At 42.7% G+C, this 24,782-nt stretch overlaps 1 protein-coding gene across 1 annotated transcript in view; it reads left to right on the top strand.

Moving 5' to 3' along the window:
* Positions 1–24,782, top strand: part of ITGAL (integrin subunit alpha L) — a 69,397-nt gene that overhangs the window by 5,093 nt on the left and 39,522 nt on the right. The window contains exons 2-7 of the mRNA XM_067469828.1: positions 14,397–14,511; positions 16,322–16,416; positions 17,500–17,564; positions 19,296–19,410; positions 23,662–23,792; positions 24,023–24,168. Of these exons, the coding sequence (XP_067325929.1) occupies positions 14,397–14,511; positions 16,322–16,416; positions 17,500–17,564; positions 19,296–19,410; positions 23,662–23,792; positions 24,023–24,168 (667 nt within the window). The remainder of the gene's footprint in view (positions 1–14,396; positions 14,512–16,321; positions 16,417–17,499; positions 17,565–19,295; positions 19,411–23,661; positions 23,793–24,022; positions 24,169–24,782) is intronic.

The raw sequence follows: 24,782 nt of genomic DNA, 5'->3' as shown, positions 1-24,782 counted from the left end.
AGGTGAACTATAAATCCCAGCAACTACAACTCCCAAATAACAAAATCAAATTTTTTTGAGTGAAGGACATCCATTGAGTTGTTAGGTGTCTTGTGTCCAAATTTGGTGTCAACTCGTCCAATGGTTTTTGAGTTATGTTAATTCTACAAACTAACATTACATTTTTTATTTATATAGATGTCTGAACATTGTAAAAGGCACAGCTATTTGGCTGCTTGGGAAAGTTGACTGGCTTTGAGGGTGAGAAAAACAGAGTACTTCCTCCAGCTGTGGTTAAAGTTAAAGTTGGAGTAAAAGAAGAGGAAGAAGTGCAAGCAGTGTGGCAATAATTTTTTGCCAACGGCACCAGGCGTGGGTTGAAAGGGACAGATTTCTTTCTGAGATCTGAATAAAGCAGAGCTCAGGAGGGAAGAAATCGGAGATTTGTTTTAGTTTGCAAAGTAACTTTTAGAAAGTTATTTTGCAAAATCGGTTTGCTCCTGTTAACTCTTTACAGGATAAAAAAATAGAATAATAGGCTAAGAAGGGGCTTCAAGGACTATTGAGTTCAATTTGCTATTTATGTAGGATCTCCAGCTAAGCAGGCATGGGCAAATTTCGGCCCTCCAGGTGTTTTGGACTTCAGCTTCCACAATTTCTAACAACAAGTGGGCTGTTAGGATTTGTGGGCGTAAGTCCAAAACACCTGGAGAACCGGATTTTGCCCATGCTTGAGCTAAAGCATCCCCAGCAGGTGGTTGTCTACCCTCTTTTTGAAGATGTCTAGGGAGAAAAAAGCTAAGTAGAAGAATGGCAACCCTCACTATTGCTGGCTGGAAATGGCAAGCATCATCCGCAGAGATTAGGAAATGTGCTGATATTTATCTTCTTGCAACTTTGGTTACTGATTTTGACAGCCTGAGAGATGCTATATTCCGGCTTTCTTGTTGAATTGACATTATTATCTACTGCAGCCAGGAAATCAGAAGACGTTTACTTCGTGGAAGGAGAGCAATGACAAATCTCGATAAAATAATTAAGGGTAGAGACATCACACTGGCAATGAAGATCCACATAGTTAAAGCAATGGTATTCCCTGTAATAACCTATGGATGTGAGAGCTGGACCATAAAGAAGGCTGGGCGAAGGAAGTTAGGCACTTTTGAACTGTGGTGCTGGAGGAAAATTCTGAGAGTGCCTTGGACCACGAGGAGATCCAACTAGTCCATACTCCAGGAAATAAAGTCTGACTGCTCATTGGAGAGAAGGATATTAGAGGCAAAGATAAAGTACTTTCGCTACATAGGCATGGGCAATCCATGGTTCTAAATCAGCATTTCTCAACCTGGGGGTCGGGACCCCTGTGGGGGTTGCAAGGGGGGTATCAGAGGGGTCACCAAAGACCATCAGAAAACACAGTATTTTCTTTTGGTCATGGAGTTCTAATGTGTGGGAAGTTTGGCCCAATTCTGTCGTTAGTGAGATTCAGAATGCTCTTTGATTGTAGGTGAACTATAAATCTCAATAACCACAACTTCCAAATGTCAAGGTTTATTTTCCCCAAACTCCACCAGTGGTCACATTTGGGCATATTGAGGATTCGTGCCAAGTTTGAGTCTACAGTGCTCTCTTAATGAAGGTGAACTACAACTCCAAAACTCATGATCAATGCCCACCAAACTCTTCCAATATTTTCTCTTGGTCATGGAAGTTCTGTGTGCCAAGTTTGGTTCAGCTTCATTGTTGGTGGAGTTCAGAATGCTCTGATTGTAGGTTAACTATCAATTCCAGCAATTACAACTCCCAAATGACAAATCAATCCCCTCCTCAACCCCATCAGTATTCAAATTTGGGCGTATTGGGTATTTGTGCCAAATTTGGACCAATGAATGAAAATACATCCTGCATATCAGATATTTACATTACGATTCATAACAGTAGCAAAATTACAGTTATGAAGCAGCAATGAAAGAAATTTTATGGTTGGGGGTCACCACCACAACATGAGACACTATATTAAGGGGTTGTGGCATTAGGAACACTGTTCTAAATGGTTCTAAAACTTACAAAACTAGGAAGCGCTATTGCTTTGCTTCTGAAGCTGATGCTTGGCTTCTAAAGTGTTTCTAAAGTTTTGGTGGTGAAAATTTCAGAACTTTAACAAAACTTTCAAAATTTCATTATTATTTAATTATTGGTGATATTTATGACAGAACCAATTAGAAACTGCCATTTATAATGAAATTGTGAAAGTTTTGTTAGAGTTCTGAAATTTTCACCACCAGAACTTTAGAAACACTTTAGAAGCAAGGCACCAGTGCCCCCTAGTTTTGTAAGTACTTTAGAACCATTTAGAATCATGAATTGCCGATACCTACTACATAATGAGAAGACAGGAAAGCTTGGACAAGACGATGATGCTGGGGAAAATGAAAGGAAAAAAGAAGAAGGGCCAACCAAGGGCAAGATGGATGGATGGTATCCTTAAAGTGACCGGGTTGACCCTGAAGGAGCTGGGGGTGGTGACGGCTGACAGGGAGCTGTGGTGTGGGCTGGTCCATGAGGTCACAAAGAGTTGGAAGCGATTGAATGAATAAACAACAAAAACTACCATAAAGAAATAATTGTTTCGCCTGATCCAAGAACCGATCTGTATTACAAGATCTCACTAATCCCTTCCTAAAGTGTCTCTAGAAGCCAATTTTTTGAAAAATACAACACAGTTCCTTGAACTATTCACTCTATATGCGATATTTATACTGTTGGCACCAATGTTTTCTTAGCCCAACATTGGATTTGTGGGTACATAGAATACAGTCACTAACATCCTTAAAAAGAGCAACTGTGTCAATAATTTCTTGGTGTGTATACATTTATTTATATATTTATAATGTCAGAAGTGAACTGAGAATACAGTTATAATGTATTTCAAACCACAAACAAAGTTAAAACCTTGACATTATACTAAATATCCTTTGACCAGAAGCTGGCCACTTGGAGCACCTCTGGTGTGGCTATAAGAAGGCCCTCCATTGTGCATGTGGCAAGGCTCAGGTTGCATCGTAGTAAGTGGTCTGTGGTTTGCTCTTCTCCACACTCATATGTCGTGGACTCCAGTGTGTAGCCCCATTTCTTAAGGTTAGCTCTGCATCTTGCGGTGTTGGAGATGTCACTGCCTTGGTCCTTTCATTACTGGCTGCTACTTCCCGGCAGATATTAGGTGGTGCAATACTGGCTAAACAGTATAATTTCTTCAGTGGTGTTGGGTATAGGCATCCTATGATAATGCCGCATGTCTCATTAAGAGCCACATCCACTGTTTTAACTTGGTGAGATGTATTCCACACTGGGCATGCATATTCAGCAGCAGAGTAGCAAAGCGCAAGTGCAGATATCTTCACTGCACATATCATTAAATATCAAAGTCAGAATCTATGTCATAGTATTTCCAATTTTCCAGGAATGTTTGTGAAAGCTGGATAGAGAAGAAAGTAGACGGGAAGATAATCAGCTAATTAGAAATGCGGAGACTTCTATGGATTGAGTATCTTTGGAGAAGGAGAAGGGGCACGCTTCTGGGGAGGTTGTGGGTGGGATGGGGGGGGGGTTGTGTGTTTTAAAATGCATTTTAATTGTATTTCTTATATTTTAATTGCATTTAACCTAATTTACACAGTACTATTTAATTGGATGTGTGTGTGTGTATTTACTTTGTTTTAAATGAGGGCCAAAGTGTGTGGTTGTTAGCTGCCTTGAGTTCCCGTGAACACTTAAAGTAAAGTAAAATAATAAAATTCACATTCCTGGAGCTCAGAGCATATAACTTGCCCAATGGGTTTGCCCAAACGTGTTGTAGATTATATATCATGGCTGAGTAAGATTGCCTTCCAAGAATAGAGTCTTTACAGTGAGTCCATAAGTGACTGTGGATACATATTCTGGATCCACATTGTCTTTCACAGTGAGGACATAGGTTTCCAGGTGGAAGGTGGTCCCAACAAGGGTTTGCTTGAGGTGCCGTCTTCTTCTCGGCACATTTCTCCCTTTTGCCCTGTATTGTGCTTCTTCAAAATCCATAGCACTGTTGGTAACAGCTGTTCTCCAGTTAGACTACTTGAGGACGAGGGATTCCCACTTCTCAATGCTTCCCTCGTGAATTCCTTGTGTACTCTTTGTGAGTCATAGAAGCCACATGGGCCATCTAGTCCAATCCCCTGCCATGCTGGAAAAGCACAATCAAAGCACCCCCGACAGATGGCCATCCAGTCTATTTAAAAGGCCACAAGGAAGGAGCTCCCACTAGACTCTGAGGCGATGAGTTCCACTGTTGAACAGCTCTTCTTGTGGTTTATTCGTTCAGTCGCTTCTGACTCTTCGTGACCTCATGGACCAGCCCATGCTAGAGCTCCCTGTTGGCCGTCACCACTCATTAAATATCAAAGTCAGAATCTATGTCATAGTATTTCCAATTTTCCAGGAATGTTTGTGAAAGCTATGTAGTCACCTACAGATGTGAGAGCTGGACCTTAGGGAAGGCTGAGCGAAGGAAGAGAGATGCTTTTGAGCTCCTTCAGAGTCAAGCCAGTCACTTCAAAGATACCAACCATCCATATTGCCCTTTACCGGCCCCTCTTCCTTATTCCTTCCATTTTCCCCAGCATCATTGTCTTCTCTAAGCTTTCCTGTCTTCTCGTGATGTGGCCAAAGTACTTCATCTTTGCCTCTAATATCCTTCCCTTCAATGAGCAATCGGACTTTATTTCCTGAAGTATGAACTGGTTTGTTCTTCTTGTGGTCCAAGGCACTCTCAGCATTTTCCTCCAGTACCACAGTTCAAAAGCATCTATCTTCCGCTCAGCCTTCCTTATGGTCCAGCTCTCACATCCATAGGTTACTACGGGGAATACCATTGCTATAACTACGTGGATCTTCATTGCCAGTGTGATTTCTCTACTCTTCACTATCTTATCAAGATTGAACGGCTCTTATGATCAGGAAATTCTTCTTTATGTTCAGGTGGAATTTCCTTTTCTGTAATTTGAACCCATTGCTCCAAGTCCTAGTCTCCAGAGCGGCAGAAAAAAGCCTGGTCCCTCTTCCTTGTGACATTCTTTCAAATATTTAAACATGGCTGAGAGAGAATTTGAATTCTGGACTCTAGAATTGGAGTCCAACGCTCAAATAACTTTGCTAACATGAACTAGGCATAGAATCAGCCTACTTTATGGGTTTCATGGCTGCCCTGAGTTTTGCAGAAGTGGCCAACATTTTAACAACCCCGGCTGCCTTGCCTTGAACAGCAACCCAACCTGTGAAATTTTAGCAGACTCTGGATTTCCTGTTATTTTAGCTCCCTGCCAGGAAAATCACCAGCTGCTAATCAAAATGCATAGAAATGTGGCCCACCCTGTTAAAAGAAGAACTTGGCCTTTTAACTTTGCTCAGCGCTGCCTTGCTGTCACCCCAAACTCTTAAGGGTGCAGTTTAGAACTCAAACAGGCAACGGTCAATTGTTTCTCAATCTCAAGATAAATTATTTATTTTTGGAGGGAAAAATAAGTATTATGTGAAGGAAAAAACAGAAAAAAAAACCCCAAAAGACATGGGTCCAGTGGGTGTCAAAAATATGGCACAGGCAATGGCACAGTTACATTTACTTTTGTAAGTAAAATAAAGCAAATACATCATTTTTAGGTGTTTCTAAGTTAATTAAATAGTAAAGAGTAGAGACATCAGACTGGCAACAAAGATCCGCCTAGTCAAAGCCATGGTATTCCCTGTAGTCACCTACAGATGTGAGAGCTGGACCTTAGGGAAGGCTGAGCGAAGGAAGATAGATGCTTTTGAGCTGTGGTGTTGGAGGAAAGTTCTGAGAGTGCCTTGGACTGCGAGAAGATCCAACCAGTCCATCCTCCAGGAAATAAAGCTCGACTGCTCATTGGAGGGAAGGATACTAGAGACAAAGTTGAAGTACTTTGGCCACATCATGAGGAGACAGGAAAGCCTAGAGAAGACAATTATGCTGGGGAAAGTAGAAGGTAAAAGGAAGAGGGGCCAACCAAGGGCAAGATGGATGGATGGCATCCTTGAAGTGACTGGACTGACCTTGAAGGAGCTGGGGGTGGTGACAGCCGACAGGGAGCTCTGGCGTGGACTATTCCATGAGGTCACGAAGACTCGGAGACGACTGAACGAATGAACAACAACAAGTTAATTTCTAGCATAATTGGTCAAAAGCGAAAAAGGTGAGGTTATATCATACATATAATTAATATCTTACACTTTCTTTGTGTCCTTTGTTCTTAATTAGCAGATATCTTTCCCATTAGCTCAGTCTCTTAGCTTGTGAAATGTCATATTCAGCAAAGGGGAGAAAAGAGGCAGTTCCTGGCTTCTGGAAGAGTCAAACTCCTGATGGAGTGGGCTATTATCCGCTGTCATTACTTTCAGCCCAAGGTCTTCCTCTGCTTACAAAACCCCCTTCTAATTCCTGGCAGTGTTTTATTTTCATTTTCCCCAAATATTTCAACACAAAAGGCATGTCTTCCTCTTTCGAACTGCATCTCCTGATTCTGCTTAGCTTCAAAACAAACTGGGATGAAGACGGTTGCACTTTTTCAGCCCACACAAAAGATCCCCTTGATATTGTCATCTGATTCCAGAACTATTGTTTTGTTAATTCTGTTTCAAAGCTAGTTTCAGTCTGAACTTCTGTAAATAGAGAGTATGACCCTGACCTCAGTCTGTAGATTGGTTATAATGTCCGTGTGTTGGTTGCACTAACTTGCTTCCCAAAACAGTTAGAGCATTAGTTCCCATGGACCACCAGCAGTCTTCAAGAACCAAAATATGGTCCACGGCCTCACCATTACTACACCGTTGCCTCGAAACCATGCAGCAATGAGAGCAACTGGTCTCGCAAAACCTTCTTAAAGTGCTGAGGCAATGGGAATGTTGGGAAGGGAGAGGCTAGCTACCTGCAAAAGATTACTATTACCACAACAGCTCTATATTATTAAATATGGTTTTCTGTGGGCAAGCAGATGGCAACTACTGGATGGCATATATTCTGTATCAGAAACTAGAGCTGATGTGATCTTGTTGTTCATTCATTCCGTCATTTCTGACTCTTCGTGACTTCATGAACCAGCCCACGCCAGAGCTCCCTGTTGGCCTTCACCACCCCCAGTTCCTTCAAGGTCAAAGTCACTTCAAGGATACCATCCATCCATCTTGCCCTTGGTCGGCCCCTCTTCCTTTTTCCTTCCATTTTCCCCAGCATAATTGTCTTCTCTAAGCTTTCTTTTCTTCTCATGAACCAGTATGGACTGGTTGGATCTTCTCGCAGTCCAAGGCACTCTCAGCACTTTCCTCCAACACCACAGTTCAAAAGCATCTATCTTCCTTTGCTCAGCCTTCCCTATGGTCCAGCTCTCACATCCGTAGGTTACTATGGGGATGTGGTCTATCCAATGCAATTTTCTGAATCAGCACCCCAAATAACCAAACCAAATCTAAAGTTGACCAAAACTGATTCATAATCTTCTTGGTACTAATGTTGAAGAGTGGTCCCTAGTCAAAGTGGTCCCTGGTCAACAAGTCCTTGGTCAAAAAAAGGTTGGGAACCACTGAGTTAAACAAAGTTCTGATAATAAGAGGGCACTCTATACTTATTCATATGATTGCAGATTTGATGAATTGTACGTTCAGAGTTATCAAAAATTAGGAAAGTTATTACTTTCTCTTCAAGGAATACGAACAAAGGGTATCTTAGAGTTTGCATTGCCTTGCAAACTTGGGCATCAGATAGTCTGATCTTGACACAAAAGAGAATTGCAAGTTCGTGATTGGAAATGGAATGGGAATATTCCATTTGTTTAGGAGTTTATGCAAAATGTTATGTATGTCAAGTATATGTGTGGTTTAATATAATTGTTATTGTATTATCAATGTTTTAATTTTTATGTGTTGTGTCCAAATGTTATTTTTTTGTTTTATGTTTTAATATGGTTAGGTTTTTAATTTAAAATTATATGTTATTGTCTAGCTATTATGTTTTGGTTTTCACATGTATGTACGGCATTGAATTTTGACTCTATTATGTTGGAAACCACTTTGAGTTCTCTCAGGGGGGGAAAGTGGTATATAAATGCAGTATTTGTGTGTGTATGTGTGTGTCAGGAGCGACTTGAAAAACTGCAAGTCACTTCTGGTGTGAGAGAATTGGCCGTCAGCAAGAACATTACCCAGGGGACGCCTGGGTGTTTTTTTATGTTTTACCATCCTTGTGGGAGGCTTCTCTCATGTCCCCGCATAAACAAACAAACAAACAAAATATTTTGGACAAGTATATGGGAGCTGGTGGCCAATGTCTGCCTTGTATAACCAAGGTGATGCACATTTACCACAAGAAAGAAATAATTGCAATGCGCCATGCAATATCAGCTGGAGCTTTCAGCTCAAGAGTGTGCTAAGCATGAGAACCGGAAAATAAAGGTATCACTTTATTGTGTTTCCTCTAAATGTTTTGAGTGTAAAACCTATGCTGGAACCACAGGCACCACTTATATTTTTAAAGAGTGTGAAACAGGTGTGAATTTGTGAAAAAGCATGACATAAAACTATCCATCATTCTATGTGTGAAAGATGGAAAGATAAGATCATCCATATGCTGATGCCACAAATGAGCATGATTCATATATTTGGACCACTGCCCAAAGAAACAGGGACTCCTCAGTATTGCTCCCAAATCTTTAGCTCTCATAAACATCGAGAAAACCAAAGTGCTCTACCAAAAGGCACCAACCAATCCCTCTGCAATGCCAAAAATAATGCTTGATGGTGTAACACTAGAAAATGTTTACCTTTTCCGCTATCTTGGCACCCACCTCCCCACAAAAGTCAACATTGACACTGAAATACAACACTGTCTGAGCTCTGCGAGTGCAGCATTTGTTCAAATGAATCAGGGAGTATTTAAGGACCAGGACATTTGTTGGGATACCCTCTATTCACCAAGAACTGGGAAGTCCTGGCCCTTGCATGTTCTAACTGGAGGCCAGCTGTTACCAACAGTGCTGTGGAATTCAAAGAAGCATTAATAGAGGGCAAAAGGGAGAAACGTATCAAGAGGAAGGCCCATCAAGCCAACCCTTGCTGGCTTCCATCTGGAAACCGATGACCTCAATGCGAAAGAACATGCAGACCAAGACCAGGTCTCTACACTCACTTATGGACCCACTGCCAAGATCCTACACTTGGAAGACAATCATACTCATCCGCAAATCATAGCCTGTGATGATGATGAAATATTTAATATTGCTCCAAATGGGGAGTCACAATAGGATTACCAGACTTTAGCATCACATTCCTTGAAATTTCATGGCCAAACCCAGAACGAAGGGGTGGGTCCTTGTGATATTATGGGGATAAATTATAGAATCATAGAGTTCGGACTGGAGGGACCCCAAAGGCTATCCAGTCTAACCTCCTTCCATGCAGGAATATATGAATGAAACATTTCCAATAGTATTAACAGGTTGTTCTCCAAGGCTTCAGACAGATGGCATGAATGAAGGGCGAAAGGGAGAAACATGCCAAGAGGAAGGCACGTCAAGCCAACCCTGACCAGGACCCCCTTCCATCTGGAAACCGATGTCCTCACTGCAGGAGAACATGCAGATCAAGAATAGGGCTCCACAGCCACCTATGGACCCAATGCCAAGACACTACATCTGGAAGACCATCATCCTCAAGCTACGAGGGATTGCCTAAGCCCTAAGCCCTTGTTCAGTCCTGTGGTTTGAGACTTTTATCTGGTAAAGACTGAAATTAGATTTGGAATCTTACGTATCTGCAAATCTGCTGAGTTCTTGAATAAAACAGAACGTGTTGGATTACTTAAATACATTAAGTGGAATGGAACACAAACATGCATTGGAAAGAACAATTTAGAGCACCCTAAATGTTACATTTAAAGACTTGGGATGCATCTTGTCACACCAAACTTAGTAGTCCACACCTTAGTCACTTCTCGTTTGGACTACTGCAATGCTCTTTATATAGGGCTGCTTTTGAAGATAGTTCAGAAGCTTCAAATGGTTCAGAGGTTAGGAACTGGAGTGCCGTTCAGGGAGAGAAGTACCTCCATGCTGCGGCAGCTCCACTGGCTGCCGGTCTGCTTCCAGGCTATATGCAAAGTACTAATGCTTACCTTTAAAGCCCCAAACTGCTCAAATCCAGACTATTTGATGAACCACATCTCCCACTATAGACCAACTCAGACAATGTGGTCATGGAAGGAGGCCCTGCTCTCGGTCCCACCCCCGTCTCAAGTGCAGCTGGTGGGAATGAGAGAAAGTGCCTTTTCCGTGGCTACCCCCCACCTGTGGCACTCCCTTCCTAAGGAGTTAAAGATGCCCCCCTCCCTTCCCGCCTTCAAAAAAACAGCTGAAGACATACCTTTGCTCACTAGCCATGAGAAAGAGGAGGACTAGATGGTAATACTACCATTATACCTCTGATTAATACATACATCCGTATCCGTGCCCTGTTCACCCTACCAGCTCAATAGACATCTTGAGCAATGATTAATCTATTTGCCCCCAAGAAACTCAGAAATTGATGCTTCTGTTCGATGTTTGTTGTTTTGTCTTATGTCTGATATAATAGGTTGCATTATTTTTATTTTAGTTGTTAAGGCATAATTTGTTTTTAAATGTTGAGTTGTCAATTTTTGTTATTATGGGTGTATTGTTGTTGTGTTTGGACACTGAATGTTTGCCTTTTATGTTTGGAATTCATCCTGACTCCCTCCAGGGAGATAGGGCAGAATATAAATAATGTTTTTATTATTATTATTATTATTATTGACACAAAAGCACAGTATGTCACATCAAACAAGATCTATATGCTGGATTTCGTATGACAAAATCACAACTCGAACACTGCCCAAGCGTCTAGGACTGTGTGATGTATTTTCGAATGATGTGCTCAGATCCAAATAAGGTGGCCTTTTGCAGTTGACAGATCGTGATTTTGTCGATGTTTATTGTTTCCAAATGCCAACTGAGATCCTTTGGCACGGCGCCCAGTGCGCCAATGACCACTAATATTATTATTATCTGCCCTGTAGAATGAATGAAGTTAGAAGCCACTTTAACTGCCATGGCTCAGTATTATGGGATCATAGTGATATTGAGCAAGAATTCGGAGATCTCTATCAGGGAGAGAGAAAGTTCATGCAGAGAATGGTTTGGAAGCAGTAAAGGACACAAAGTAACACTATAGAGAAATTTTTTTTACAATGAATTGATATTTTATGGGGGGGGGGGTTGTTACAATGTTAGGTAGGGGAAGAGTCGCCGATTGGCTGAGAAAGGCGGTATACAAAAACAGTAAATAAATAAATAAATAAATAAATAAATAAATAAATAAGAAAGAAAGTAAAGCAGAAGGAGAGTGTTTGAAGCTGCTGCTGTGGCCACATTCCCTTGGGCAATGGAGAACTGCGGAATTCCCTGCTGCAGGTCAGATCGGTTTTAGGGCAAGGGCCCCTGCCTGGCTCGCCATTATTAGGAGTTGTAGTTTGATGAGGCACCAACAGACTTTGGCAGAGAAGGCTAAAGACCTTGTAAAACTACACCTTATGATTGTCTGCATAATTTGTGCAAGTAGAGATTTCCCCCTAGCAGAACCTGATTTTAATTGGATATAAGACACCTTGAGTTTTATGGAAGAGAAAGGCAGGATATAAAACAGACAGTGCCCAAATTTTGTTGAAATACATTTGATGTTGGGGGGTGGGGGGGATCTACCAAGTAATGGTTTAGTTCCAAAATAAACAAAATAATTATGATGACTATTTAAGGGAAATCCTGACACGTTTCAAGTTGACTGCAATTCACGGCTCTTATGATTTTGTATAGTCCAAGCTATTGAGTAATTTGGAACTGGGTTCAGATGTAGCTATATATTAATCTTGGAGCCCCCAGTGGCACAATGGGTTAAACCCTTGTGCCGGTAGGACTGCTGACCGAGTTGAGCACCCGTCTGTCAGCTCCAGCTTCCCATGCAGGAACATGAGAAAAGCCTCCCACAGGATGGCAACCAATGATTCAACATCTCGATGTAAAATTAAACTAAAATGTATATAGAGGATGCTATAAGACTGTACTAAAATGTATATAGCTGATCCTATAAGACTGTAGACAAGGAGGAAGCAGATGTTAACTAAGAGCACATGATACCTTATAAATTATATGTACTATTTAAATAAAAGATTGTGACCCCTTAAAGAAAATATATTATCTGAGAAATGATTATGGAGCACTAATAGATGGAAAGTATTGCCCTATGCAACAAACACTTACAAATGTATGCCTATTTTTTGAATTTATTTGAATAAATAAAAATAAAATCCTGGAAAAAATAGCCATGACTATAGCTAAAATGACTGCAAACTACTGCAAATGACACAGTTTGGAAATCTCTGATCTAGCTCCACCCAAAAGTGGGTTAGAATTCACCACGTGAATAATCAGCAGTTGAACTAAGATAAAGGCTGGTTTGTCAGTTTTATCACAAAGCGTGTATTAATTAACTTGTCAAGGCAGGATGTCTGTGTCATCATTATCAGCAACTGTTTTGTGAATGGCACTGTTAAGAACATGTAATTATCACAGTTGTACTTCCAACATTTCATTTCCCTTTTGAAATTATCTCTCTTAGGGAGCCTCTACGCTGTAGAATGAATGCAGTTGGACATATTTAAATTGCCACAGTTCAATGAATTGTAGTTTGGTAAAGCACCAAAGAAGGAGCCCCCGGTGGCGCAGTGGGTTAAAGCGCTGAGCTGCTGAGCTTGTTGACCAAAAGGTCGCAGGTTCGATTCCGGGAAGCGGCATGAGCTTCCGCTGTCAGCCCTAGCTTCTCCCAACCTAGCAGTTCAAAAACATGCAAATGTGAGTAGATCAATAGGTACCGCTCTGGCGCGAAGGTAACGGTGCTCCATGCAGTCATGCCGGCCACATGACCTTGGATGTGTCTATGGACAACGCCGGCTCTTTGGCTTAGAAATGGAGATGAGCACCACACCCCAGAGTCAGACATGACTTGACTTAATGTCAGGGAACAACCTTTACCTTTACCTTTACCTTAAAGCACCAAAGAAGGTTAAAAACATTGTAAAATGACAACTCCCATGATTCCATAGCAATGAACCATGGCAGTGAAAGTGGTGTCAAACTGCATTCATTCTACAGTGTAGATGCACCCATAATCTCACAAGAGCTCTGCTTGTACTTCTGAAGTAAACCATGAACCAGAACATAAACAAGATGAAGACAAGGTATGGCCCTCAGTATATTAATTATATTGAAACTCCTATCGTCTTTTGCCCAGGTTGCCAGAATAAAAACTGGAGAAGTCTCCTGTAAGTTGAAGGGTTGTGTAAGAGAGAGAATTTTAGCAGGGGTTGCTTGTTACCTGGTTGTGTGACAAGCAAAATATGTTCAAACTCTCTCTTCTGCACAATCATTAAAAGATCCAGGGAAGTCATGCTACCCCTCTATTCTGCCTTGGTCAAACCATATCTGGAATACTATGTCTGACAGTTGAAGGGAGATGTTGACAAGCTGGAATGTGTCCAGAGGAGGGCGACTAAAAGGATCAAGGGTCTGGAGAACAAACCCTATGAGGAACGGCTTAAAGAGTTGGGCATGTTTAGCCGGAAGAAGGGAAGGCTGAGAAAAGACATAATGGCTATGTAAAGGAAAGCCATAGGGAGGAGGGTGGAAGCTTATTTTCTGCTGCCCTGGAGACTAGGATGCGGAACAATGGCTTCAATCTATAGGAAAGGAGATTCCACCTGAATATTAGGAAGAACTTCCTGACTGTGAGAGCTGTTTAGCAGTGGAACTCTCTGCCCCGGAGTATGGTAGAGGCTCCTTTTTTGGAGGCTTTTAAACAGAGGCTGTATGGCCATCTGTCGGGGATGCTTTGAATGCGATTTTCCTACATCTTGGCAGAGGGTTGGACTGGATGGCCCATGAGGTCTCTTCCAACTCTAGAATTCTATGAAAGTACAAGAGTCCTGGAATTGTTCCTATTAAGAAGGAATTGTTATGCCATTTTTAAACCCATGGGGTTCCAAGAATGTTGCTAGAGAACTGCATACATGTTGTAATCCACACTTCGTCCGCCTCCGAACTAGAGGGTAGTAAATTTATCTAATGTATTGTGATTTATGCAGCTCAAACTATAGGCACCGGAACAAGACAGACACCTTTCCCCCGGGTCATTCAGAGACCCTATTGTGAAAGTGGAAAATACAGAATATTGGTTGTTGTTGTTGTTGTTGTTGTTGTTGTTGTTTTTTCAAACTCTCTAAATAAACATTGGATTGCCTCTTTCCACAGGCCCCTCACAATCCATGGGATACAACATAGATGCTTCTCCGGCAGCCTTTTTCTCCAACATCAGCAAGCAGTTTGGATATCAGGTCCTACAGATTGGAGAAGGTCCTGAAGCAAGGTAATCCCGAAGTCTATATTGGGCTGTGCAATACAACCATGTGTTAGGTTTTGGTTTTTGTGTGTATCAGGAGGGGCCTGAGGCTGTTAGGAATGGTGGAAGTCCAAAACACCTGGAGGGCCCAAGTTTGCCCATGCCTGCACTATAGTGTCCCAAAACACAATTTGGAAAACTCTGTTCTATGACATTGTTGCCTCGCTTACCCACAGGGAAGAATTATAGTAAGAGTCTTTCTTAGCATAAGAATGCAACCCATGACACTGCCTTTAAAAAAAAAAAGGGAATTCCAGACCTGTGCTTTTTCTGCTTTCAGTATTCTGGATTTTCAGACTTTGGCCAACTAGTGCATCCACACCCCATTCAGGTTCGACCAGGGCATATGGGGAGGGAGCCATGTATAGTCTGTTCCTCTTTTGATTTAGGAAGTGAGAGCAGAAGATCAGGATGGAACACTTGTCATATGGAATGAATCTGACACCCTACAAGCACATCAAAAATAATACAAAACAGTGCGCAATAATAAACTTATAATGAAAAGATTAAACATTGAAAGGGGAACTGAGTAGCAATAAACCAATAAGACAGTAAACTAATACATGAGTAAACATTAAACATATACCTTTTAAAGCAGTTTAAAAATGCTTAGAAAATGGCTAACACCTGTGTTTATTTGAAAGTATCATAACCACCATATAGTGCAAATGGATTAGCCAGGATTCTGATGGATTAAAGTGTCCTAGTCCTCCTCCTCTCCATATGCTAAAGTGCATAAGTATGTTTGTAGAAATTTCTTAAAGGAGACAAGAGAGGGGGTGTTTTTATTTCTTTAGGGAGGGAGTTCCAGAGACAGGAAGTGATCGCAGAGAGGGCCCCCTCTCTCGTTCCCACCAGGCGTGCTTGAGATGGAGGTGGGACTGAGAGCAGGGTCTCCTTTGCTGACTGCAGTGCACGAGAAGGTGTATATAGGGAGATGCGATTAGACAAATAGCCTGGACCCAACCCTTTTAGGGCTTTATAGGTAACAATCAGCACTTTGTATTTAGCCTGGAAGTGGACCAGCAACCAGTGTAGCAGCCGTAGCATGGGAGTGGTTCTCTCCCTGTACAGAGCTCTAGTTAGTAACCTGGCTGCTGATCTTTGGACTAGTTGTAGCTTCCGAACTATCTTCAAAGGGAGCCCTATGTAGAGAGCATTGCAGTAATCCAAATGGGAGGTGACTAAGGTGTGGATTACTATGTCTAAGTCTGGTGTCTCAAGGTATGGGCGCAGCTGGCGCACAAGTTTTAACTATGTGAAGGCACTCCTGGCTACGACCGACACCTGGGGTTCCAAGGTCAGAGATGAGTCCAGGTTCACCTCCAGACTGTGGACCTTTGTCTTCAGGGAGAGTATGACCCCATCCAACACAGGCCGAAGTCGCACACTTTGACTGACCAGGAGTATATCTGTCTTCTCTGGATTTAGCTTTAGTTTGTTGGCTCTCATCTAGTCTGTTACTGCTGACAGGCACTGGATCAAGACCAGAATGGCGTCCTTGGTATTTGGTGGAAAGGAGTAATAGAGTTGGATGTCATCCGCATAAATTTGGTACCAAACTCCAAAACTATGACAATAATATAATATATTGCATGTACAAATAACTTGTAAACTGCTCTGAGTCCCCTTCGGGGTGAGAAGGGCGGCATATAAATGTTGCAAATAAATAAATATGCTTTTACTTCATTCTGTCACATTGTGATTGAAGGCACCAATTCTAGATCTGAATTGTGGAAAGGTTATTGATACTACTCCATATATGCATTAATTTCAGGATTGTTGTGGGAGCGCCTGGGGAGCAGAACTCTACAGGCCAAGTGTACCAGTGTGACATGCAGAAGAAGGAGTGTGAGGCGATTCGACTGACGGGTGAGCCGTTGCAGGTTTTGTAGGTCTTCCATAAAAACCCATTGATGAGTCTAGGCATAATTGGCTCAGTGGAGAGAGAAACTCAGGATCCTTATTTTATTATGATATTTTATGGCTGCCTTTCCTCCAAGTGGCTTAGGGAAATCTATGTGGCATCGCACTTCCCCTGACACAGTTTTCTTTTCTTTTACTCTACTGCTGAGTACACATACCCAGTATGGAATACATCTCACCATGTTAAAACAATGGATGTGGCTCTTAATGAGACACGCCACATTATCACAGGATATCTATGCCGAACACTGCTGGAGAAATTATACTGTTTAGCCGGTATTGCACTGCCTTGTATCTTCCAGGAAGTAGCTGCTGGCAATGAAAGGACCAAGGCACTGATATCTCTGACCCATCCTCTGTTCCAATATCAGCTAGCAAGCCAATGACTTAAATGAAGAAGCAGCTTCCTAAGGTCTACGGAGATACTCACAGGGACCCTTCAGCAAGCGAGAGTCCAAAAGTGGCAGGCTAAAACCAGGAACCTCAATCAGTGGTTGATACCAGATGAGAAACTCCCTCCTGGGCACACAGAAGACTGGGTGACTTGGAAGGCGTTGAACAGGCTGCACTCTGGCATGTCAAAATGCAGAGCCAGTCTTAAGAAATGGGGCTGCAAAGTGGAGTTCACAACATGTGAGTGTGGGTGGAGAAGAGGAAGCCACAGATCACTTACTACAATGCAGCCTGAACCCTGCCACATGCACAATGGAGGACCTTCTCAGGAACACCAGAAGTACTCCAAGTGGCCAGCTTCTGGTCAAAGGAAGTTTAGTATAATGCCAAAGTTTTAACTTTGTTTGTGTTTTTAAATACATTATAACTGTATCCTCAATTTGCTTCTGACATGATAAGTAAAACTAAATCCCAGGAATCCACAACATGAAGTCATGTCAGTTAAAGTGGAATGGAAGTACTCTAGTTGTGTGATGTGAAATGGTTCCCAGTCATGAAGGGAGAGGATGCCTATGAATCAAAAAGGAAACTAGACATATCTTTCCCCCACTAGTAACTCTTTTCTCTTTTTTGCAGGGAGCTCTGGAGTCCCCCACTTAGGCATGACCCTGGCAAGTGACAACCAGCGATCCAAGATGATTGTGAGTCTGCACTGCAATATAGTGAGGGAAGGAGGGCTTTGAGCAAAATAAACTGCACTTGAGGTTCTTTTAACCATGACATGACAGGAAGAATTAGCAGGCAATGCTTCCATTTCTGTCTAAGAGGGGGGAAAGTCAGATGATTTCACTTGAGTCTTTGTAAAAAGCTTTGTAGGATTTTCATTTTGCAATTATTATGCTTCCACAGTTTGCCTGTACAATATCCTGTCTTTGCTTCTTGAGATCCTTTAGTGCTCTAGACATCTATACAAAGGGAGGACAGACTGGTGTTTGGATTGAAAAGCCCAAAGAGTAGCCTTGGCTCCATTGTTGCTGTTATGTATTGTCAAGACAGCCTTGACTTATGATGATCCTATGAAGGAGCGACTTCCAAGAAACTCTGTTATTAATGTTCCTGCTCATGCCTTCCTTAACTGATAGGAGAATATGATGTAATTACTGCCACATTCATGACATACTTGCATGAATACAGGGTATAATCCACTGGGGCTTGGGCACAGCTCCAGTTCATGCCAATCAGGCACTTGAGGAGGAATATCTCTGCCTCAGGGGTCCTAGCCATCTTCTGCTGTGTTGTCTCCAACCCTAACATGGTGCTCATTCACATTACTTTATAATTCTGCTTCAAACTACCATAACAATTTCATATAGCTTTGCTGTTTCAGGAGAGCTGATTAGAGTTCTCAGCCAGAGAGAGGGCCCTTGGGCCTCATCAAACTACAAACTCCATGATTTTTAGGATGTTTCCATAGGTGTTCAAGTAGAATCATAATTCTATAACTGTGTATTATGAAGGAGTGCCTGAAATAGCACCTTCAAACTTACCTCTTAGTTACTTACTTACTTACTTAGGCGATCCCTCGTTGTCTGAGTAGGAAAATGCTCCAGGGTGGATCCGTAAGTGACTATGGAGCCCTATTCTTGATCTGTATCGTCTCCTGTAGTGAGGGCATTGGTTTCCAGGTGGAAGGCGGTCCCAGTCGGGGTTGACTTGACGTGCCTTCCTCTTGGCATGTTTCTCTCTTTCGCCCTCCATTCATGCCTCTTCAAATTCTACAGCACTGCTGGTCACAACTGACCTCCAGCTGGAGCGCTCAAGGGCCAGGGCTTCCCAGTCTTCAGTGTCTATGCCAGAGTTTTTAAGGTTGGCTTTGAGCCCATCTTTAAATCTCTTTTCCTGCCTGCCAGCATTCCGTTTTCCATTCTTGTGTTTGGAGTAGAGCAACTGCTTTGAGAGACAGTGATCAGGCATCTGGACAACATAGCCGGTCCAGCGGAGTTGATGGCGGAGGACCATTGCTTCAGTGCTGGTGGTCTTTGCTTCTTCCAGCATGCTGACATTTGTTCGCTTGTCTTCCCAAGAGATTTGCAGGATTTTCCGGAGGCAGCGCTGATGGAATCGTTCCAGGAGTTGCATGTGCTGTTTGTAGACAGTCCACGTTTCGCAGGCATATAGCAGGATTGGGAGGACAATAGCTTTATAAACAAGCATCTTGGTATCCCTACGGATGTCCCGGTCCTCTATGCTTCATTCGGAAAAATGCTGCACTTGCAGAGCTCAGGCGGTGTTGTATTTCGGTGTCGATGTTGACTTTGGTGGAGAGGTGGCTGCAATTTCAGAGTGTCCTACTTCTATTTTGTTTCTATAGTAAAATCCCTTTTATTGCTATTCCCACTTTCCTCTTCTACATTAAACTCTCTTTTCTACAGGCTTGTGCACCGGGAGTCGAACAGCATTGTGACAAAAACCTCTATGTGAGCGGAGTCTGCTATCTCTTTGAAGCCAAACTGCAAAAACCCCAAAACATCACTACTGGGTATCAAAGTAAGGAGGAGATGTGCTTTAACTTTGGGTAGAAAACATTTAACCTCTAAGCTTCTATTACGGCATTGGAAATAGGGTCATTTATTATTAGTGTTCTGAGACCACAGCATCTTAGAAATTCTCTTATTTGTTCCTCTAAGACAGTGGTTCCCAACCTTTTTTTTTTTTTTTAACCAGGGACCACTTGAACAGGGACCACTTTGACCAGGGACCACTCTCCAACATTAGTACCAAAGGGTTATGAATCAGTTTTTGGTCAACTTTAGATTCAGTTTGGTTATTTGGGGGCTGATTCAGAAAATTGCATTGGATAGACCACATCAGCTCTAGTCTCTGATACAGAACATATGCCATCCAGTAGTCGCCATCTGCTCACCCGTAGAAAACCATATTTAATAAGCCTCGGTACTATAAGAGGTTTTGTGAGACCAGTTGCTCTTGTTGCAACAGTGTAGTAATGCTGAGGCTGCAGACCATATTTTAATTCTTGCGGACCACTGCTGGTGCATGGACCGCACACTGCTCTAAGATGAAAAATGACTCAGAAGTGTGTATGAAAAAGAAACAGAGGGCGTGAGAGCCAAAAATAGTGGAAACTGTGTAAAAGTGAGACTGATGAGTAAGGCAGGGAAAAAAACCCTTAACAAGTTATTCTCTATTCAAATGAATACAACATCCCTGTTTTTAAATTGAGAATAATTGTCCCTGATGGATATCACACAGCTCCCACAATCCACTGTCCTTCTGAAGTGTTGGGCTACAGCTCCCATTATCCACATCCAGCATAGAAAGTGGAAATTATAGTTCAGTACACCCAAAGAGTCACCGTGTTAGGGAAATCTTGACCTATCTATAGCATCCTGCATTCATTTTAGGGTCAGCAATCTTTGTAAATCAGTGGTTCTCAACCTTCCTAATGTTGCAACCCCTTAATACAATTCCTCATGTTGTGGTGATCCCCAACCATAACATTATGTTCATTGCTACTTCATAACTGTAATTTTGCTACTGTTATGAATCATAATGTAAATATCTAATATGCAGGATGTATTTTCATTCACTGGACTAAATTTTGCATAAATACTCCATATGCCCAAATTTGAATACTGGTGGGGTGTGTGTGTGTGTGGGGGGGGGGGGGGTTGGTTTTGTCATTTGGGAGATGTAGGTGTGGGATTTATAGTTCACCTACAATCAAAGAGCTTTACAAATTCCACCAACAATGGAGTTGAACCAAACTTGGCACACAAAAACCCCATGACCAACGGAAAATACTGTGTTTCCTGATGGTCTTTGGTGACCACTCTGACACGCCCTCGTGACCTCCCCCCCCCCCCCCCCGGGTTCCAACTCCCAGGTTGGGAAATACTGTTGTAATAACCCCCTCTCGCACATGCACACACACACACACACATCCTATTCAAAGCTATAGGAAGAGTAGTAGGAAGGGATTCCAGTTAACCTTCCCAACCAGGGGCACAAATGTATTTGCTCTTACAGTTCACTTATCAAGCTCTATGCTATCAGAAATTCCACCAGTTGGTTTCTATGTATCTGAACCCCATAAAATGCAAGGAAAGGATCAAGCAAATATTAATCTGACCTGTTTCCCGCCTAGGAGACAAAATGGAAGATGGTGAAGGCTTGGTTTCTTCTTTGACAATAGATTCCGTAACGGGTCCCAATAGCCTACATCAGGCAGATGCAACATAACACTCTGTCCACTTAGTTCAATCTGCAACCTCTGACCCTGCGATTGTCAGACCTTAGGAATGCCTCCTTGTTCCCAATGCTTATCAAGAGAGAATGGGGAGGCAATTTGGATGATGAAGATATGGATGTGCTGGGCTTGCAGGAAAAGGAGCTGCTTAGGAAAAGGTTTTTTGGATGGAGTGCAGAGGTACTCAAGAATAATCCCCCATGACCTGTTTAAAGAAAGAGACATACACACATGCAAGTCACACACCTACCAGTATCACTAACAGGATGCTACTTTCCATATGGGAAATATTTATATAGAATCCCAGGGTTACCAAAATGCGGGAAAGCAGGTGAAGTTGTTGTCAAGAAGTTGAGGAGGCCTGTTCACCTATGAGCCCCATCTTCAGAAGATAAAAGCATCTATTAACCCCCCCCCCCACACACACACACACACACCCACACACACAAAAGTTCCTTACATGGATGAGTTAAACCAGTGTGTTGGTCCTCCATGTGTTTTGAACTTCAACTCCCAGAAATCTTAGCCATCTTAGGAATTGTAGGAGCTGAAGTCCAAAACACCTGGAGGGTCAAAGGTTGGGAGCCACTGAGGTAAACTAATGATTTTTGAAAAGCTCCTCATGCTCTCAATTTTTCTAGGGTTGCATGGATTGTTAGGGAATGTTTCTTGTTTCTGAAATATCTTGACTTCTCTCCCAGTTCTATTCTAACCGACTCTTCTGTCCATCGAGATCAGTCAAGTGTGTTGGTGTAATAAAATCATGAATAGTTTGTGTTTTAACAGTCCACACACTGTCTTGCAAGAGAAAGAAAATATGCCATGCAGATGATCAGTAAAGAACAAGAAGTGAACTCTATGAGGATGTCTGCCATAGATACAGGCAAAACATCAGAAGAGAATGTTTCTGGAATATGTCCATACAGCCTGGAAGAATCACAACAACCCAGTTTACTTTTTGTAATACAGAGCAACATATATACAAGGAGATTCCATCTGAACATTAGGAAGAACTTCCTGACTGTGAGAGCTGTTCAGCAGTGGAACTCTCTGCCCCGGAGTGTGGTCAAGGCTCCTTCTTTGGATGCTTTTAAACAGAGGCTGGATGGCCATCTGTTGGGGGTGCTTTGAATGCAATTTTCCTGCCTCTTGGCAGGGGGTTGGACTGGATGGCCCATGAGGTCTCTTCCAACTCTATGATTCTATGATTCTATATATACAATCATGTGAACAGTTGCATTGACTCACACAATGTTCTTTTAGAGAGATTCAAATTGTCTTTCGGTGTCCATGTGGAAGATCTCCTTCTAGCAGGTCATGAAGCAAGAACTGTCTCCCTTTCTGAGCTGCTGCACAGTTCAAGCCTAAATATATAACTGTTGCCAAAACTCTCAGGCTCAGCTAGCTCCACGAGCATGGCCCAACCAATCAAACTAAATCCAGACAAGACAGAGGTACTCCTGGTCAGTCGCAAGACCGAACGGGGTATAGGGTTACAGCCTGTGCTGGACAGGGTCGCACTCCCCTTGAAGGCGCAGGTTCGCAGCTTGGGTGTGACCCTGGATTCATCGTTGAGCCTGGACCCCCAGGTTTCAGCGGTGACCAGGGGAGCATTTGCACAGCTTAGGCTCGTGCGCCAGCTGCGCCCATATCTCGGGAAGTCTGACTTGGCCACGGTGGTACACGCTCTTGTCACATCCCGCCTGGATTACTGCAACGCTCTCTACGTGGGGCTGCCCTTGAAGACGGCCCGGAAGCTTCAGCTGGTTCAGCGCGCGGCAGCCATGTTACTAACTGGAGCGGGTGGCAGGGAGCACACAACGCCCTTGTTGTCCCAGCTCCACTGGCTGCCGATTTGCTACCGGACCCAATTCAAGGTGCTGGTTTTGGCCTACAAAGCCCTAAACGGTTCCGGCCCAAAATACCTTTCCGACCGCATCTTGGCCTACGAGCCCACGAGGACCTTGAGATCGTCTGGGGAGGCCCTTCTCTCGATCCCGCCTGCTTCACAGGCACGGCTGGCGGGGACGAGGGAGAGGGCCTTCTCGGTGGTGGCCCCCCGGCTGTGGAACACTCTCCCTGCACACATCAGACAGGCGCCCTCCCTCATGTCCTTTCAAAAAAGCCTTAAGACATGGCTGTTCGAGAGGGCATTTAATTAAGTGCTAAGCAACAAACAATACGGTAATGAGAACTGGAATGGAACAAGGAATATGAGACGGGCTATGATTCCACTAAGAGACGAAGCGGATTTTTAGTGTAGTCTGTAATTGTTGTATAGTTTATATGTTGTTGAAACTGGCTTTTTGTAACTGTCTTTTATGTGTACTGTACACCGCCATGAGTCGCCCTTAATGGGCTGAGAATGGCGGTTAATAAGTGCATCAAATAAATAAATAATAAATAAAACTTCATGCTTTGCATTTTCAGTTAACATGCTCACCAACTTATTTCTTACACACCATTTTAATCTCTTTGCCTTTAATTCTATCTGTCCTGTAATGGTCCTCATCTCTCCCTTCATCCCACAGAGTGCCTCAAAGGGAACTTGGACCTGGTGTTCCTCTTTGATGGGTCGGAAAGCATGAGAAATCAGGACTTCAATACTATTAAGGACTTCATGATCAAGGTCATGGAAGAACTACGCAACAGCACCATACATGTAAGCAGCACTCACTGGGTAACAAGGTTTATTGCCAGGAGAGTGGTTTTGAGGAGAATAAGGGCCTTACCATTCCAAATGAGAAATACGTACGGTGCACCAGCTCTGTCTTCTCATGGCTCCATGCTGATTCCAAAGCGTTGATAGGATTCTCATGGGCACCTGGCTTTTTTTCTATAGGAGTTCCACAGCAATAAATTGAATGCAGTATCTGTTTCCAAATCTTTCAGTTTGCTGCTGTGCAGTTTTCAGAGGAGGCCAAAATTGAATTTGATTTTAATGATTACACCAAGGATCGCAACCCTCGAAAGCTTTTGGCCAACGTGAAACACATGAAAAGCTTAACAGACACCTTCAAAGCCATCAAACTTGTAGCGTGAGTAACGTTATCAATGGGAAGTGAGTTGGGAATGGGGAAACCTTAGGAAGTGAGTGAAAACAATTTGGAGATTGAGGACTGTGTGGTTTTTTTAAAAGATACCTCAACCAAGAATTTACCTGAGATCCACATTCCATCTAGATTTAGTCATGGGATGAATGCTGCATATTCTAAGTGTGTGTTGAACTATTCTTTTTTTTTTAATTCTCTGGATGCTTCCCAACTCTCTAATTCTGTGATATGTGGAAAGTCGCAAGTTATTATTGTTTATTTCTATAGCTTGGAGCACCCGATGGCACAATGGATTAAACCATTGTTTCTCAACCTTCCTAATACCATAACCTTAATACAGTTCCTCATGTTGTAGTGATCTCAAACCATAAAATTATTTTTGCTGCTACCTCATAACTGTCATTTTGCCATGTTATGAATCATAGCGCAGTGGGTTAAACCCCTGTGCCAACAGGACTGAAGACCGACATGTCGCAGGTTCAAATCCAGGGAGAGGCGGATGAGCTCCGTCTATCAGCTCCAGCTCCTCATGTGGGGACATGAGAGAAGCCTCCCACAAGGATGATAAAAACATCAATTCTTCCAGGCGTCCCCTGGGC

The sequence above is a fragment of the Anolis sagrei genome, chromosome 6, assembly GCF_037176765.1.
Source record: "Anolis sagrei isolate rAnoSag1 chromosome 6, rAnoSag1.mat, whole genome shotgun sequence".
NCBI classification, from domain to species: Eukaryota; Metazoa; Chordata; class Lepidosauria; order Squamata; family Dactyloidae; genus Anolis; species Anolis sagrei.
Note: the sequence above shows the minus strand (reverse complement) of the source record. Positions and strands in the feature narration are given on the sequence as shown.